At 52.3% G+C, this 17,531-nt stretch overlaps 1 protein-coding gene across 8 annotated transcripts in view; it reads right to left on the bottom strand.

Moving 5' to 3' along the window:
* NPRL3 (NPR3 like, GATOR1 complex subunit) overlaps positions 1-17,531 on the bottom strand; it is a 39,343-nt gene that overhangs the window by 14,857 nt on the left and 6,955 nt on the right. For 3 of the 8 annotated variants that reach the window (XR_015721283.1, XR_015721282.1, XM_045783804.2), the window contains exons 3-7: positions 16,434-16,472; positions 12,298-12,427; positions 10,373-10,447; positions 5,740-5,947; positions 4,121-4,202 (exon numbers count right to left, since the gene is read on the bottom strand). Coding sequence is in view for 6 of the 8 variants with exons in the window: in XM_045783804.2 (XP_045639760.1) it covers positions 4,121-4,202; positions 5,740-5,947; positions 10,373-10,447; positions 12,298-12,427; positions 16,434-16,472 (534 nt within the window). In the remaining 2 variants the exon portion in view is untranslated. The remainder of the gene's footprint in view (positions 1-4,120; positions 4,203-5,739; positions 5,948-10,372; positions 10,448-12,297; positions 12,428-16,433; positions 16,473-17,531) is intronic. The other 5 variants (XM_087854346.1, XM_087854348.1, XM_087854343.1 and 2 more) reach the window with 5 other exon arrangements.

Genomic DNA, 17,531 nt, shown 5'->3' with positions numbered 1-17,531 from the left:
TAGCTGACATAGTTTGTATCCGGTGCGGGTGTGCGACAGTCCTCTCCATCACTCGGTGCGCACCCCCACAAGTGCAGCCGCCATCTGTCACCAAATAAAATTACTGCACTCTTACCCAATATATTCCCTATGCCGCGTAAAGTGCACTTTTACCACAAGACTCTTTAGTAGAGCAGCGGTTTGGGGCCTAAATGTTCCTGCTACGTCTGCACTTCTGTCTGCCAGGCAGGGATGTTTGGTCTGGAAACACTGCACGAACAGCGCTGCCCCCACGTGAGGCTTATCCAGCCTGTCACACAGCTCTGGGCCACACAGGGCGCCCAGCCCCATCTGCTGCACAAGATAGATGCCCTGAGTCCTAAGGCGATGACTGTGCAAGAGGCCACACGCTGGCCTTTGAGACATGCCCTTATCTTTCCCATCCCAGAAGGAATGCGGTGTGTACCAGCTAACCCTACTGCCCTCTCATCTCACCACCTGAGAAAGAACTTCAGTTCCTAACCCTTCAGCCAAGAGCTGAAACCTTCTTTGGTGTCCCGGCCCCTTTCTTCCTGCCAGCTCAGCACCTGCTGGTTCTGGTCCCACACACAGCCAGGCTTCCTACTACAGAGAGTGGGATGCTGTACACAATTCGAGAGGTCCGACTGGGCTCCAAAAGGCCCACCTTGAAATTTCACACGAAAGGTTTATAGAAGTGCATTTTATGGAAAGAGGGACTAAAACTCCCAGGATATTAGCGGAGGTGTCTGTGGGCGCACCTCTGCTCTGAACAGGCAACGGTGTGAGGTGGCAATGAGCAAGCACGCAGTTCCCAATGCCACCTGCCCGGCCAGGCCCTGGGCAGCTCCCCCGAGCTCGGAGCCTCCCGGCCCCAGCACAGGCCCCTTTACCTCTGAAAACCATTCAGCAACCACTTGGTCAAACCATGGACTCCACAACATGACTGCTGTTTACTCATTCCCTCAAGCCCCAGTGGGCAAGTTGTGCTTCCCCACAGGTCGACCACAACGTCTGTGTTACAGAAAGTGAAGGGACATTCCCTGACTTCATGGGAGCACAACCTGACAGTCACACACATCAGTGGGGCACTGTCACTGAGGTCACCGAGCTCCAAGGGGAGACACAGACTATGCAACAGTCAGGGTATGTTCCCAAGCGATTCATGATGCCACCCTATATTCACAGACACTGAGGTCCTGGGGCATGAGGCCACACCACAACCACAGATTTTAATTAAAACAGCAAATCCAGAACAACTCCTTTGAGAAGTCTCACCCCGATCTCCAATCTCCACATCTCACAGCTTCCAGTCTCTCACTTCTGCTCAGAGAAAACCCTCCCAGGGTCTGCTGGAAAGCTGCCAAAGGGAGAAGGCTCTGTGTTCCATGCTACTGCATCCGTCATGTAAACTCAAGTCTCCCTTCCTTAGCTACAAGGTAAGTCCACCCTACAGCAGCAGGCCAGGCCAGACCTCAAGGCAAAGGGAAGGCTGCAGGCCAGGGGCTCCTGGGCAGTCACAGAGCCACTGCTATGGGCAGGCTGGGACAGGGTGCAGGGGAGGACCCCACTGCCCCTGGGACTCCCACCAGAGTAGCACTGCTGCTGGCTTACGTGACATGGGTCCCAGGACCTAAGACTGGGCAGGGTGGGGTCTGGGAACAGGAAAGGGTGGATGGGGAGTTTACCCAGGGGAAGTGGGATCCTGAGCACTGACCAGGAAGCCTGGGCTAAAGGGAAGAGGCAAGTGCTGAACAGTGAAGCCTGGGGGCCATTTCTTCCAAAACGCTGATTCCTGTCCTCCTTTAAACTAACGCCCACTGGGGGGCGCTGGGCTGCCCCAAGTTCTGAGCACTGCAGGCAGGTCAACTGCTCAGGACTTCACTGCCTCCAACGTGCAGTTCACACATAAGAAACCATGGTCCATTCTTTCTTTAGACATAGCAAGTCTGGTTCTGGTTTGGTGTTCATCTCCAGGTTAGCCTGAATTTTGCTTGCGGTCTAACCGTAGCGGAGGCAGGCTGAGTACCATTCAGAGCAAGGCAACATTTTCCCAGGAAGCCATTTCCAACACCAGCCAACCCAAGATCAAAGGGCAGCACTTCTCTGACTGCAGAGACTTCAACGCGGTCAGGAGCAATGTCACGGGAGAAAGAGATGCGGGGACTACAGGACGCAAGTTCCGTGCCCTAACACCCAGCAGTCAGCGAGGTCAGGACAAAGGAACACAAGCTGCAACTTCTGTCACAGAGGACAGCTCTGCTTCCTGTACGAAGGCACCTTTCCTCCCAACAGAGAGACAGACAGGGGTCTGAGGGGAGCTCAGACAGAAAAGGGGGATGCGTGCAGCGGCATCCCAACACAGCTGTGGAGACACCGCAGCTAAGACCCACAGCTCGCCAAGACCCTATGCCGGCCCAGCCAGAGGAAGAGGTATCTCCTTTGTTGCTAGCGGGGGTGCAGCCTGTGGCACAAGCCCCACAGGCACGTGCATCGTATTCCAAGGGCATTTTACCTATCCGGCCTGGCAATTCCACTGTCGGGAATTCATCTGATAAACAGGCACACACGCACAGCACCACATGCGCAGAGCTGAGCACAGGTCTTACAGCACCAGAGGCTGCAGCCAACTCAGTGCCCAAGACAAGGGCTGGCTAACTAGGCAGCAACACAAGAAAAAGTCTTCATTTACCAGTATAGACAGGGTCTAAGCTACACTGCCAGACTAAGAAGGCTGGGGACGGTCAGCACACGCACTGTAAGGGGACAAGGGTGGTCAGCGTTCGCCTGTGTGTGCCTCCAGCCCGTCTGTGCGGGGGACGCATGACACATGGCGGCCTGCTGAGATGCATCTGCCACTGGCATGGAAGCCTGGTGGGGGGTGGTACAGCAGGGAAGATGCCAAGACTTGGACTTTCAAACTTGATGGATACGTGGCCTTTTCAAAAGTTTCAGTTAAAACAGCAAAGAGAATGAAAGTTTCCAAAATGCTCGTAACAATAATCATTGGGTATGGGACCATAGATGGGCTTTGCTTTCTCTATACTTTCTAGAATTCCTAAATATCGATAACAAACATGTACTGATGGTGAGATCAGGAAAACTGCCAACACCAAAAAAGGATCCTAAGGGCACCTGGGTGGCTCAGTCCTTAAGCGCCTGCCTTTGGCTCAGGTCATGATCCCAGGGTTCTGGGATCGAGTCCCGCATGGGGCTCCCTGCTCAGCAGGGAGTCAGCTTCTCCCTCTGCCTGCTGCTCCCCTGGTCATGCCTGCTCTCTCTCCGTCAAATAAATAAAACCTTTAAAAAAAAAAAAGGATCCTAGACAAGCCACCCTTTCCTGGGTTGGATGACACGTGGTATCGGCAGCCACAGCTCTTAGGTCCAGCCCACCTCCAGTGGGTAGCGTGGAGTCTACCGATGGAGTGAAGCCCCGAAAGGCCAGGGGAGGGCACTGGGCCGTGTGCGAGGATAAGGCCCAGATAAGCCTGCACCTCTGTGCTGTCTATGCAGCATGCCCGCGCCATGCGGTCTCCTCAGCCCTGGGTGACGGCCCCTCGTGCACCAACAGCCCTGGAGCAGGGCGGAAAGGCACAGCTTTCAGGGGAACTGTCACTTGGGCACCCGCCCAAGCCTCCCTTCCACCTCCCACCCACACTGCAGACCCAGGGTCAGGGAGTGGTGGACACTCTTTAAAAAGAACAGACGTTCTTTGCTTCTCCACAGAAGCTGGGAACAGCAATATAACTGGAACAACTGTAAGGCTCTGCTGTGTCTGCAATGCCTGCTGCCTTCCTACACTCAGGCCCCAAGCCCCACATCCCACAGAGTGCGGGGCACCCTTTGAGCCTCAGTTTCCCCCTCAGTGAAGTGATGCCAGTGACACCCATCTTAGGAGGCAGACCGGGAACCTGGCACCATGTCATGCTGACCTTGTATCTCAAGACTGAAAAGAATTCAGGCTCTCGCACGTGACTTCAGGTCCAGTTCAGGGAGAGGGGCTGTCCCAGCAGAAGGGCTGGCACTCCCAGTCCTCTCCCACCCCCATCTCAGTGGCACAACAGGAGAACAGGCAACAAGGCCCACAGGTAGGTGCACCGAGCATACCACCCACCTGTCTTACCTGTCGTAAGCTTCCTTGAGGTCCCTGGCCAGCTTGCACTTGGGCAGAATGTGATGAAATGGGGACTGAGGACCATCATTTGCTGCAAGAATCAGAACACAGAGAATTTAGAGCCTCCAAAGCAAGGAAATACGCAAAGGCTGCAACGGAAAACACCTTTAAAAACAAGTTTAACTGGGGCGCCTGGGTGGCTCAGTGGGTTGAAAGTCTGACTCTTGGTTTTGGCTCAGATCACGATACTGGGGTCGTGAGATCGAGCCCCGCATCGAGCTCCACACTCATCAGGGAGTCTGCTCGAGATGCTCTCTCCCCCTCCGCCCCTCCCCACCCCACCCAGCACTCACGCGCTCTCTCTAAATAAATCTTTTAAAAAAGCAAGTTTAACTGAAAATAAATTTTAAGTCATTCTGAGCCAAACATCAGGTCGTTCCCCACTGCGTCTTACGAAATCTGTGCAACCAGTTGAATTAAGATGGGACTTCGGCTGATTTGTTCAAGCGTCTTTACATGGCACACCTGACCCTGCAGCCAGTTCACTGGTGGCCCCAGAGCACAGACCCCCAGAGACACCTTCTGCTTGGTGAGCAGATGCTTCCTGCCTCACGCCACCCACTCATACCGATCCAATCTATTCTTACGATCAAAAGTCTTTCATCAATCCTTTCTCATTAATGCCTTAACATATGTAGTTAAATTGAATTCTGAAACATTTCCTGTGATAGGGGCGCCTGGGGGGCTCAGTCAGTGAAGGGTCTGCCTTCAGCTCGGGTCATGATCTCAGGGTCCTGGGATCGAGTCCCACATCCGGCTCCGTGCTCGGCGGGGAGTCTGCTTCTCCCTCGCCCTCTGCCTGCCGCTCCCCCTGCTTGTACGCACTCATGCTCCCTCTCTCTCTCAAATACATGAAATCTTAAAAAAAAAAATTTCTGTGATAAAGTCACAGACTCTAGAGAGAATTTTTTTTAAACTAAACTTCTGCATTGTTACTAATCAACACATAATAGGCCAAAACGTAATTACACATTTGACAGCTGTCAAACATAAAAAGCAAGTTTTCACTGAGAATGCACCTGAGGGAACAGTTTATGTACACTGATCACTACCTTTCCTTGTTGCTAAAGTTAGGCTGGATTCACCTGCAAATGTCTCTGGTTTTCTCTCTTGTTACGGGGTGCTGACTGAGATGGAGCTGGAGTGGGCACGGCTGGCGCTTCTCTGTGCTTACAGGTGCTTACGGAACACCAAAATCAGCGATCTACTGGCAAACAGTATCTTTAACAATTGGTCGGCTGATAACTCAGTTAGGTCCTCCTTCAATTCACGTGAAAGCCAAGACCTGGAAAGTGCCCACCTTCCCAGCTCCGTGTTCCACTGGCCCCTCCACATGACCTCCCGCCACAGGAAAGCACAGCCAGCGGGAGCAGGGCTGGGTGGGCAATGCAGCTGGGAGGTGGGGTGCGGTTCAGGCTGGGAAATCCATAACCGGCATCCGTTCAGAGCTGCTCTCCAGCTGTGTCCCCTGGGGCATCCTCCCGTGCACCCGGGGAAGACCGTGAGACATCCCATAACCTCTTGGTGCCTGCGTTTCTGCATCTACAAACCTGGACCAGGGTCCCTACCTCGAAAGGTCCCTGCTGTGCCGTGTGGAGTAGGAGACACTCTGCCACACTCACCGTCCGCCACCGCGGACACCTCGTCCTGCAGCGCCAGGATCAGCTTGGCCTCCCTCGTGAGGTACTGGCAGCGGCGCTCCTCGTGCTGTAGCACGGTGGCGATGCGTCGGGAAAGGGTGTGCAGACAGTTTATCACTGACGGGTCGGCATTGGCCTGCGGGAGAGGCATGTGGGACTCAGACGCGGCACGGGTACTCAGGTAGCACACAGGCACAGCAGACGCACGGCACGGAGGAGCCCTCTCTGCTCCTTTCCCACACAGCCCTCTCCAGGTGCCACCGCTGTCCCCGGCCCTCTGTCCCCTCTAGGATCTGTCCACAGAAGCATCAGTGTGCTCACACCCCAGCTTGGGAATGGCTACCTGGATGGCAACACAGAGATGGTTCTGTGGGGCCCCCCAGCTGGTGGGGGACACAGGCATTGCCGACAAGCGGAGGCGATGCAGGGCACCACACCAGGGCCATCCAGGGTGGCGGGTGGCAGGGCACAGATCCAGCACCCACTCCAGACCAGACAAGGGTAGCCCCACTGGGGTGGTCGGGCAGCTGAAGGCACGGATCCCACTACCCACCTGCTGCGTGACCATAGGCTCCCCTCTGAGAACGTTCAACAGTGGCACCTCCCTCCCCAGTTAGTCTGACAGAGCCTATCTGGGGCAGAAACCCTAGCAGTGTTTGCGGTCGCCGGTGTACTGCTGACCACTGGTGGGCAGGACCAGGCTTCGTGCGAATTCAACCACACGGACCCATGACAACAGGGACAGGGAGCGTAGTAAACAGAAGCACCAGGCTGACCGTCTGCTGAGCACACTGTCCTCAGGAGAAGAGGCTCTTCCCAGCAGAAACAAGCCTGGCTACCAGAAGAAGTCAGCTGGCTCCAGGCCTCCCCTCTCCCCACAAGCTCCCCTGGCACCGTGCTAACTCTAGAACCTATCAGACGCCTCAGTGAGGCCAGGCGGGCACACCCACCCAGGCCAGGGGTGGAGCAGGCCGCTGTAGGGTCTCTGAAGATGCTCCGCAGAGCAGATAACTGGCCAACCATGACTCAGTGTTTCAGGAGGCCAACAGGGCTGCTGAGTCATCCCAGGTGTGGAGGTGGGAGAAGGGAGCGGGACACATGGTGCCGCTGATTAAAACCAAGGTACCGCCCCCCCCTCCTGTTTATCTGGCAGGCAGGGCCCTACCAGCAAGGTGTCCACAGCCAGCCTTCTGGACCAAAACCCACACCAGACTCAGTAAACACCTTCCTCACCTGGAGTTGGAGAGATTTTCGGAACTCTTAGCAGGTCTCAGGTTCACAAAGAGAATTCACACCTGGCAACAACATGCGTGTGCTGGGGAGAGGACTAAACACTACTTTCATGCCATGCCCACTACCAGGCAGCAGCCCTGCCCCTTCACGGCAAGGGTAGCCCCTCAACAATGTTCCACACAAGATCACGGAACTAGAGGGCCTAGGTTATAAAGCACGTACAACTGCTTTACAACAAAATACACTTGCAGAAGAATCTGTGTCAAACTACTCTCGGCAGCAAAACAGAGGAAGGAGAATGATCCTGTGCACATGGTAATTCTCTTCAAGAAGCAATCGAGTCACGCCTGAGAGCCTGACGCTACGCTCAAGGTCCCACTGGCTGGGACAGGACGGTGTTTTAGTCAGATGCCCGAGTCCACCTGCTCAAGGTCCCACTGGCTGGGACAGGACGGTGTTTTAGTCAGATGCCCGAGTCCACCTGCTCCACATTCCCAGGCACACAAGGGGTGCTCACCCAGGCGAGGCCCGATGACCTGCACTGATGGAGTATGCTGGGGTGTCCTGTCTGGCTTCACAGGCCACGAACCACTCAAGGCTCTGTCTGGACACAGTGAGAAAGGTACCACCTAGGACATGCCGGCCCTGAGTGGGAACACTTAGAAACGCCACATTTGTCCCACAGGTGATGTGAAATAGCAGGAAATCTAGAGTATCGCCTGTGAGACTTTCTTGCTCCCAAAAAGTATCACCAAAACGTAATGAGGCCTTCAGAGCAGATGTCCAATTTGCAGGCAATTCACAAACAGAGAGCAAGCATAATGAGATGGACCCAACCATGGACCATTCGATGGGATGAAGGGAGAGGAGAGTCCTAGACTGGCAGAGACCTACAGACACTGCCCACACACTCGTGAGGGCAAGGTTTTCAGCCCGGTCCAGACAGGCCAATGGCAAAAACTACGGCCACTAGGCACTAGCTGATACCAAATTATGGCAAACTTCATCAGGTGTGAAAGGGCATCACGGTATAACATAAACGTTCGTATTTCAGAGAGATGTTACCTGAGGTGCACAGAAACGAACAGACGTGAGATGTGGCACTTGCCTCGAAACACCTGAGCAACAGGGTGGGAGAGGAGAAACCAGGGAGGCCCGGTGACAGCTATGGGACATCAGAGACAGGTCTATGAGGGTTATCAAACTATGGTCACTAGTTGGGGGTGTGTTTAAAACTCTTCAAAGTAAATATATATATGTTTTTATATGACTATTAAAAAGGAAAAAATAACTTCCGACCCTAAAAATATCAACACTTCGCATTATTTAAAATTCCTCCCACTCTTCGACGTGCTGGCCCCTGCTACCTGAAGTCCTGCACAGCCTTGTTGCCTACTGCAGCAATCCGCCTACCCTCCTCCAGGTTGTGGCCTCGCCCCCACGCCTCACCTTAACAGCCACAGGCTGTGCCAGTATGATAACTACCACCTTGTCTCATCAGTCCCCAACTACTGGATACCAGAATCATTTCCAGCCTAATTATTACTACAAAAGTGTGCACACAACTTTAAAATCTGCTTGTTTTCTTGACTGCTGTATCCAGGGGTGTCACACATTCTGCTATCACACGCTGTTTCCCAGAGACCAGGGCCTGCCTGCAGGGTGGGGCCGTGGCTGCTTCTCACCGCCCGTCCCACAGGGACTATCAGTGCTCACAGGCAGACAGCATTCGTCATGATTTTTGTTTTTTTGTTTCTTACTTGAGTTCTCGTTGTGGATGTCTGTATTATGTAATTTTATAAGTCACACCCTGTATTATTTACACTGTGAAAATGCCAAAATTACACAAGTAAAGGTCTCCACTCGGAACCGTGTGCCCCAGGGACAGCCGCTGTTAACCGACCACTTTGTCTTAACGTGCAGCTCCTTATCTACCAGCAAGGAAGGCCAGTTTTTAATACGAAGCTCCGTTTCAAAGGGCCTTTCCTCTGGCATCATTTGGGTTTCGAGCTGTTCACAGTGAATGTGATTTTCTCTCAAGAGAAAAGCACCTCGAGACTTAGAGCGGTACCCAATTTTACAGGTGACCTCTCTGCTAAGTGTTGTTTCTGCCACTCTGAAGACTTTCAGAAAACACACTGCTCCTTGTTCCTGAGCCCCAGTCACTCTGTCTGGGACACTTCTGTGTAAAGCCATTATGCAGCTCACATGTGCCCAGCCAGAAAGGGACTACTGAATATTTTGCTACAAACAGGTAGTGGGACAGTTCAGAGGAATTCTGTTATGTAACCGTCACCAAGTATAAAATTCCTAGGCAATTCAAAGTCCTTTCATAATACGAGTGAGTCTTTACCCAGGGATGCTTCTTATGTTTATTTGGATCCCTTATATTTTGACAGCTTCACTGAAAAGAAATTTCCTCTAACACAACTTCAGACAGCTCTGGGAACTGCCTTAAGAAACTACCAGGCTTAATTATTAGAAACAAAGTGGAAAACCACAAGTGTCGGTGAGGAGGAATGTACACTGGAACGCTCACGCACTGCTCGTGGCAAGGAAGACGGTGCAGCCACATGGGAAACAGTCGGCCCTTCCTCAGCGGGTTGTCACATGACCCTGCAACGCCACGCCTGGCTATATACCCAAGGGAAATAAAAATGTGTGTCCACACAAACATTTGGACACAAATGTCCATAACAGCACTGGCCATAATATTATAGTGATGAACCTATATCGTTCATAATGGCCAAAACGCAGAGACAACACAGACGTTCACCAACAGATGAACGCGTGAACTGTGGTCCATCCATACAACAGAATACGATTCCGCCACAAAAAGGAACGAAGTCCTGATCCATGTTACATGTTAGCTCACATGGACGAGCTAAGTGAGACAAGACAGACACCAAAGGTCACACACTGTAGGGTCCACTTTCCATGAAAATGCAGAATAGGAAGTCCACAGACAGAAAGCAAACTGGTGGTTTCCAGGGGCTGGGAGAGGAAGAAAATGAGGAATAAGTGGTCTCCTTTTGGGGCAATGAAAATGTTCTAGAACTGATAATGGTGACAGTTTCACAATGTTGTTCCTATATGCCACCAAACTGTACCCTTTAAAATGGTTAAAATGGTAACTATTATGTGTATTTTATTTAGAAAAAACAGTATGGGCAGACTCTTGCAGGCGCGGCCTGGCAACAGCTGGGCCAGCTCTGCAGTCTGAGCTCTGAGCCAATGACAGAGTCGCCGGAAATGAGCTGCTGCTACTCTCCCCGGACCCTCCTCCCTGATCTACCAGTGCTCTTCAGCCATCTGGACACTCGCTCACCCTCAGTGCAAACACCACATTAAAAAGAATCATGGTGGGAGCTTCCCTCTTCGGAGACGGATCTGTTTTTGAAACCTGGAAAAGAAATATAATTCTAATGAGTGAGAGCCACCACATTCCAAGAAATCCTGTTTAGTGCTACTCTTCAGGCATGGGAAGAGATTCCAGAATATAGCCGACCCAGAGAAAAACAGAGCCAGCCCTAGGGTCTTTGAGAAGTGATCGCTGCCTTTGTACGGACAAGCACAGGCAGCACAGACAGGTGGAAACACAGCTGAGACAAGAGTGGAAGGGTCAGTGCTACGATCCAAAGTGACACGACTACCCCAGCCAATGGAAGTGAGCGGAGGTGCCCACACGAGAGCAAATGCGGTATTCTCCCTCCCCCACTGCTGTTTTCAGCGTCCACCCGGGACCTCTGTCTCAGCCAGGTATGGCAACCACCCAGGACGATTAAGAGACAGGATCATGCTCAGAGCCAGCAGAGACCAAGCCACTGCTCCTGCATCCAGCCACCCCAAGCCACAAACACCCAGCTGAATACACGTGTTGCCACCAGGGGGCATAGGAGCTCGCGCGGCTGTGTGTGTGTGTGTGTGTGTGTGCGCGCGTGTGTGCGTGTGTGTGTCGGCCACATCTGCCTGGGCCATCCCAAGCATATGTGTGTGTGTGTGTGTGTGTGTGTGTGTTGGCCACATCTCCCTGGGCCACCCCAAGCGCGGGTGTGTGTATGTGTGTGTGTGCATGTGTGTGTGTCAGCCACATCTCCCTGGGCCATCCCAAGCAGGCTCTTTACCAACCCTACTTGTCACTCCAGTTTGACTCCTGGCAGGATGTCAAATCTCCCCTCTGTCACCCATAGGTCAGCAGTGGGGACTGAGCCCTGTCTGCAGGGGCCTCAGTAAGGAGGAAGGTGCCACTCGTGGGGCCTAGTGCAGTCAGCCAGCCAGCCATGGCCTGATGTCCTGGCACCTCCAACTGCCTCAGAAACTCCTTCCATGGGCATATTCATGGAAAAGATTTGAGGACTGCAATTTCTGGACCATATAAATGGAGCTAAATCTTACCCCATCTTATCAAAACCCTGATTGTGCCTGTGTGCAAAGGGCTGTCTAGCAGGTTCTGGTGTCAAACGCCCTTGGGTAATACAGCGCATTCAGTCTTCTTAAAACCCCTCAGTACTGTAACATTTCATTCATCACATAATGCACATACAGGATTTAGCACAATGTAAGAACTAAATTAATAATCATTCTTGCTATGATATCATTTAATAAATAAGAAAAAATACTTGCACCACTTTAGAAACAGACATCCTATATATAAAAGGGAAGGTGGCAATCAGGAGAGACCCAGTATGCAAAGAGCAAAAGCCAGGGGCAGGGAATGAGACCACGAGAGGCCTATGGGGATATGTAGCTCATTGCACGCATGCACACACGCATGGGGTCAGGTACACGGCATGACACAATGGCTGCTTCACCAAAGCCAGTGTGAGCCACAGCTCCCCAAGGGTCCCAGAGCCAGGACAGGCCATGCCTGCCCAGGGAAGGCCGTACCTGCCCCAGGGAGAACCCCACCTGCCCAGGGAGGGCGTACCTGCCCCAGGGAGAACCCCATCTGCCCAGGGAGAATCCCACCTGCCCAGGAAGGGCCGTACCTGCCCCAGGGAAAACCTCACCTGCCCAGGGAGAATCCTACCTGCCCAGGGAAGGCTGTACCTGCCCCAGGGAAAACCTCACCTGCCCAGGAGGGCCGTACCTGCCCCAGGGAAAACCCCACCTGCCCAGGGAGGGCCGTACCTGCCCCAGGGAGAACTCCACCTGCCCAGGGAGAGCCGTACCTGCCCCAGGGAGAATTCCACCTGCCCAGGGAGGGCCGTACCTGCCCCAGGGAGAACCCCACCTGCCCAGGGAAGGCCGTACCTGCCCCAGAGCATGCTGCAGCAGTGTCGGGTGCCCAACAAACCGCACGTTATCAATCTTCAGTTCAAATTTTTGGCCACACATTTCAGACTTGGTTGCCAAAATTGTTGCCAGAATGACATCGGAAAACCTTCAAATTAAAAAAGGGCAGAGTGAAAGTAAGTAAACAAAGTGCCACAGCACCATGCCCACCTGCCTTCAGAGGGGAAAGGTCTCAGGACACGGCAGCTTCGTGCGTGGAGCGCTCTTCCCCCACTGCTGACCTGGAAGCTTCTATCAATTGCCCTTTTGAAGCGATCCCCAAGATTAGGGACATAAAATCACCAGAATTACAAGGTAGAAGGCATGAGAAGCACAGACTGACGGCACATGCTGTCATTTCTTGGCATGCTCTGAAATTGAGGAAAGAGAACGAACTGCAGTTTGCTTCTACAGGGAGGACAACAGCTGGAGCTGGCGCTGCCCTAAGGAGCCTCTCGTTAAGGTGCACTGGTGTGTGGGGAAGGGTCTCCTGACTGGCCCAGGTTTGCTGGGCTGCACCCCTCTACCCCCAGGTGTGTAAAGGACAACACTAACTGCAGTATGCTAATTACCTTCTTCTTGGCACGGCTGCCTGGCTGTTCCCTTCCGCTCAACATTTCAACCTTCTAGTTCTTACTAGGGAAGAAACCTTTAAGATGTGCAAAATGTGCAGAACCAGAGGCATGATACGAAGGTGGGGGTGCACAGGACTGGGTGCCATGGAGAAGTGGGAAGGCTGTAATGGGGCAGCAGATCCGGCTACCATCTCTGTAAAACTAGAGCTCACCCCTTTTTAAGACGCATTTGTACACTTATGTCTCCCCACTAGCAACCCTGTTCCTTCCTGCTCAAGGGGATCCAGATAAGCCGGAGTCACCACAGGGAGGAGAGTGCTGGGGGTGCAGTGTAGACTTATCTCAGAGCCCAGGCTCCAGGGCCTCCACTCTAGAAACACTGATGTGCTGTGTCTGATCAGGAGCCAGAAGGGAGAGACAAGTCCTGTGCTCATTTCTCCACCTGGGAAAGGCATTTCTAACATCTGGGTCAGAAGGGCACACTGTGTGGGGGAAGGTGGCTCCAGCTCCACCAAGGCCACACTCTGCCCCCCCACAAGGAGACCCCTATAGTCCTGAAGAGGCCATGAGGAGAGGCACTCCAGGGTGCATGCTGGGCCTTCACTGAGAGGCTATGGTGAATCAGGGACCACCCCAGATGTTTCTCTTCTGAAGAAGCTCACTATGGGGGAGGGCGGCAACTAACACCTTAACTCTCCAGAAGGGAAGGTCTGCTGCAGACTGCCGCTTCCAGTCAACTCCGCAACAGCAAATGACTTTGACATTAAGCGATCTAGGAAAGGGGTCGTTGCTCTGGGCTCCTTACACTTGGCAGGGCTCAGCGTCTAATGTAAGAGAGGTAACTTGGAACCAGCCTGGAGCGGGAACCTCGCTGTGGTCAACCAGCACACGGACAAAAGCACGACAGGCAGCTACGGGACTCTTTCCAAGCCTCTCCCCTAGGCAGCAGGGGAGCCTAGCGCTGCCAAGGGGGAATGGTCATGCTGGCTTCCAGCCTTCCCCTGGGACCAACATGGTCCTCTAGGTGTCCCTGGTCACTCTGTGGCACCCCCCCAAAACAGACGCAGGGGTTTTGGTCAAAACGGGCTGCCTTGCCTCCTGTGCAGTCAGGAACCTTCTGATACCAATGTTGTCCCAGACATTCGGGGAAACTCAGGACCCACAGCTCAAGCTCTTGGCTGCCCAATGTGGGTCACTCCTTCCCAGGAATACTGCTCTCTAGAGTGAATAAACCAGAGATGGAAGATTCCAGAGTCTTAGACGGGAGGCATATGCTGTCTTCAAAAACTCTAAATGGCTCACCCTGCCCTGTAACTCCCATCTGAGGGGTACAGGGAGGGCTCAGGACGCTAAAACCCTACTAAACACTTCTGTTCTAGGAACTGATCCAGTGCCCACATTTCACACCCTATCTAAACAAACCCTACCCCTCCACTCTGCCACCCAGTGATACAAGCCATAAAGACATGACGGAGAGAAAAACAACTTCCTACCATTCCAGAGGTTCACCACTTCTTGTGATAGCCAAAAATCTCCACTAAAAACCTCTGCTCCGAGGACTTCAGAGGGGAGGGGGTGGGGGAATGGGATAGACCGGTGATGGGTAGTAAGGAGGGCACGTATTGCATGGTGCACTGGGTGTTATACACAACTAATGAATCATCGAGCCTTACATCGGAAACCGGGGATGTACTGTATGGTGACTAACAAAATATAATAAAAAATCATTAAAAAAAAAAAAAAAAGAAATAGGAAGACAAAAAAACAAATAAATGAATAGACTAGGAAAGATATAATAACGATTAAATACTACAATAAAAGAAATACAGATAAAAAAAAAAAAAAAAAAAAAAAAAAAAAACCTCTGCTCCGTCATGAAGAGCCACAGACGGGCCTCAGCCCTGGCCTTTAGCCACCAGTCCAGGAACCTAAGTTTGGCTGTAAGATGAGCCCTGAGATTCAGAGGCAAACTGTGGTGGCCCAGTTCACGTTTATAAATATCCAGATCCAAGAGGCACCCTTCCAAGAGCCAAATAAAAACCACTTCCCCCTCTGGGTCCAGAAAGGACAGAACAGAGGGGGCCAACTTGAGAGCCATGTACTGCTGAAATTAAACATGGCCCATCAGGGAGGCCTCTCGGGGTGGCCAGCAGGGTGGCGTTCGGCTGCTCTGCCTCTACGAGCCAGTCCGATCCACACAGAAATCCACTCACTGGAGCCTAATAGTACACATTTATGATTAAAAAATACCTGGGTGGGGCGCCTGGGTGGCACAGCGGTTGGGCGTCTGCCTTCGGCTCAGGGCGTGATCCCGGTGTTCTGGGATCGAGCCCCACGTCAGGCTCCTCCGCTATGAGCCTGCTTCTTCCTCTCCCACTCCCCCTGCTTGTGTTCCCTCTCTCGCTGGCTGTCTCTATCTCTGTCTAATAAATAAATAAAATCTTTAAAAAAAAAAAAATACCTGGGTGGGTTATACTTTCTGTACTGTGTCTGCCGACACAAGACACACAAAGTCACAGAGTTCCACCACGAGATTTGGGGGAAGGGGACATAACTGATACAGCAAAGCAAAACAAAAACGAGTGACAATATTTGTTTCCAAAATTTACAAAAATCCTTTCCCCTTGTTTTGAAGATGAAAGGCCTGGTAAATATGTTGCAATACAATAAAACAGCTGCTATAAAAACTAACATTCTTGGAATAACTTCAAAATTAAAAAAAATAAAAGCATTTGAGATGAACCAGCCCAGCTGGAAAACAGGCAAGACCTTTCATTCCTGCTGGGATATTCAGGAATGGGCTTTTTCTACAGCTTGGCCAAAAAAAAAAAAAAAAAAAGAGAGAGAGAGCGAGAGAGAGCAATGGAAGGGAACTCCACTCTGCCCGCCCCCCCCCCGTTCTTTTTTTTGGGTGGCGGGCGGCTCACAGACGCTCCATGCACCTCCAGCACCCAGGGGGGAATGCCCCATAAGAGGCACAAAGGGTCCCACTTTATCCACACCCTCCTGGAGAAGCGCCACATAAACTCCATGGGAACATTTTTGCCTCTCACGGGCACAGACAACAGCATCTAAGTCAAAGCATCACACTTAACACTTGGCCCTTGGAGGGGCCCCCTATATCCTCTGAGAAATGAAGGCAAGAAACAACTATCAAGGGTCTCTCTAGGGGGAAACTGGCTAGGGAGGTAAGGAGCCCTGTTCTTGCTTGCCTACCACCTTCCTGAGGCCACTGGTGCCTGCCTGGAGGAGGGGAGGTCCGTGTGCACGCCTGGTCCCAGAAGTCTCCCTGGCACCAGCCAACCTTGCCTTGGCCCCCCAGGTAATGTGGAATAGCTGAATAACTCCAGGTGGAGAAAGGGCAGGGGCCGTGGGAAGCCTGGGCACTCATGGGGGATCGGGCAGTGAGGTCCCAGCCAGAGCCTGTGCGCCTCGTTAGTCATTCTTCAACACTGAGGGCAATCAGGAGTTAAGCACAATTACAAGAAGAGAAGGCAGCAGGAATCAAGACAGAAAGGTGGTGGGAAGTGTTGGTCTTACCCTGCAACCAATCGCTCATCGGTTGGAGGACATGGCTCGCTGGAATGGGAACAGGACCATCAAGACCAAACAAACACACTGATTTTAAAAATCATGAATAGTTACAAGGCTGTTTTATTAAAACAGTATTAAAGTCTAGCAGAAGTACCACCATAAGCATTAACTGCTGAGGGCAAGGCTAAGCAACTTACCGGACAAGAAAGATACAGACACTCGCCAAGTTGAAGACTTACCACAGTTTTCTCATGAAAGCTCAAATTCCCACACGTAAACAGAGCCTGGGCACAACTGAGAGCCAGTTTTCAGAAGCAAGAGCGAGGCTGGAAGACCTGGGCCAGAGCCCAGCACCACACATATTAGCTGGGCACCGTGCACAAGCATTTTATCCTGACAAAACCGTCTCAGTAAGATCCTGTGAGATCCCTGTACAGAAAAGCCTTATGGAAACTGTAGAATGCCACTGAGTAACTCAGCCTCAACTCCTGAGGTACTGTGACTGCTCACTAGTCACACTCGCTGAGCCTTTGCTCGGCACCGGGCCACGGGCCCCTTGGCAGCAAGGAGGTTGTGGCAAATCTGTGCATGCTATGTCATACCTGTGCACGAGGCAACTTCAGTTTTTTAGACCATATGTTTAAGAGTCAAGTTACTCTGCAGAGGACTGTGTTCTAGCACATGCTGCTTTCCCAGTATCCAGGAAACAGAAAGCAGGCCAGACCCGGAGTGGAGACAGCAGTGGATGGATGAGAGCCCACCACTACCCCATGCCGTGACCACCGGCTGCCCTGCTGGGCCTGCTGCTCTCCACAGCTCTCACCGAGAAAACACACCAAAGACCCACATGAGAGTAACACACAACCAAGAGCCTTTTTTTCAACAGCTCCCAAACGTCAGCTCATCAGTGTACATAGTACGAAACCGGTAAGATGTTTCGTGGACCCTCCCAAGATCACCCAGAAAGTCAGAATCCCTAGAAGCTCAGGTGCAGCTCCTACAACTCTTATTTTCTGCAGCCAAACAGGTCACAAGGAAATCCCTCTGCTTTCCGAAGGGAAGAAGCGTGTGGGGCTTCCAAGTAGCAGCGGCGCTCCTTTCCAT

This window comes from Ursus americanus, chromosome 2 (assembly GCF_024610735.1).
Source record: "Ursus americanus isolate L20-20 chromosome 2, mUrsAme1.1.p, whole genome shotgun sequence".
NCBI classification, from domain to species: Eukaryota; Metazoa; Chordata; class Mammalia; order Carnivora; family Ursidae; genus Ursus; species Ursus americanus.
The sequence above is the reverse complement of the archived record's forward strand: the minus strand, read 5'-3'. Positions and strand labels throughout refer to the sequence as shown.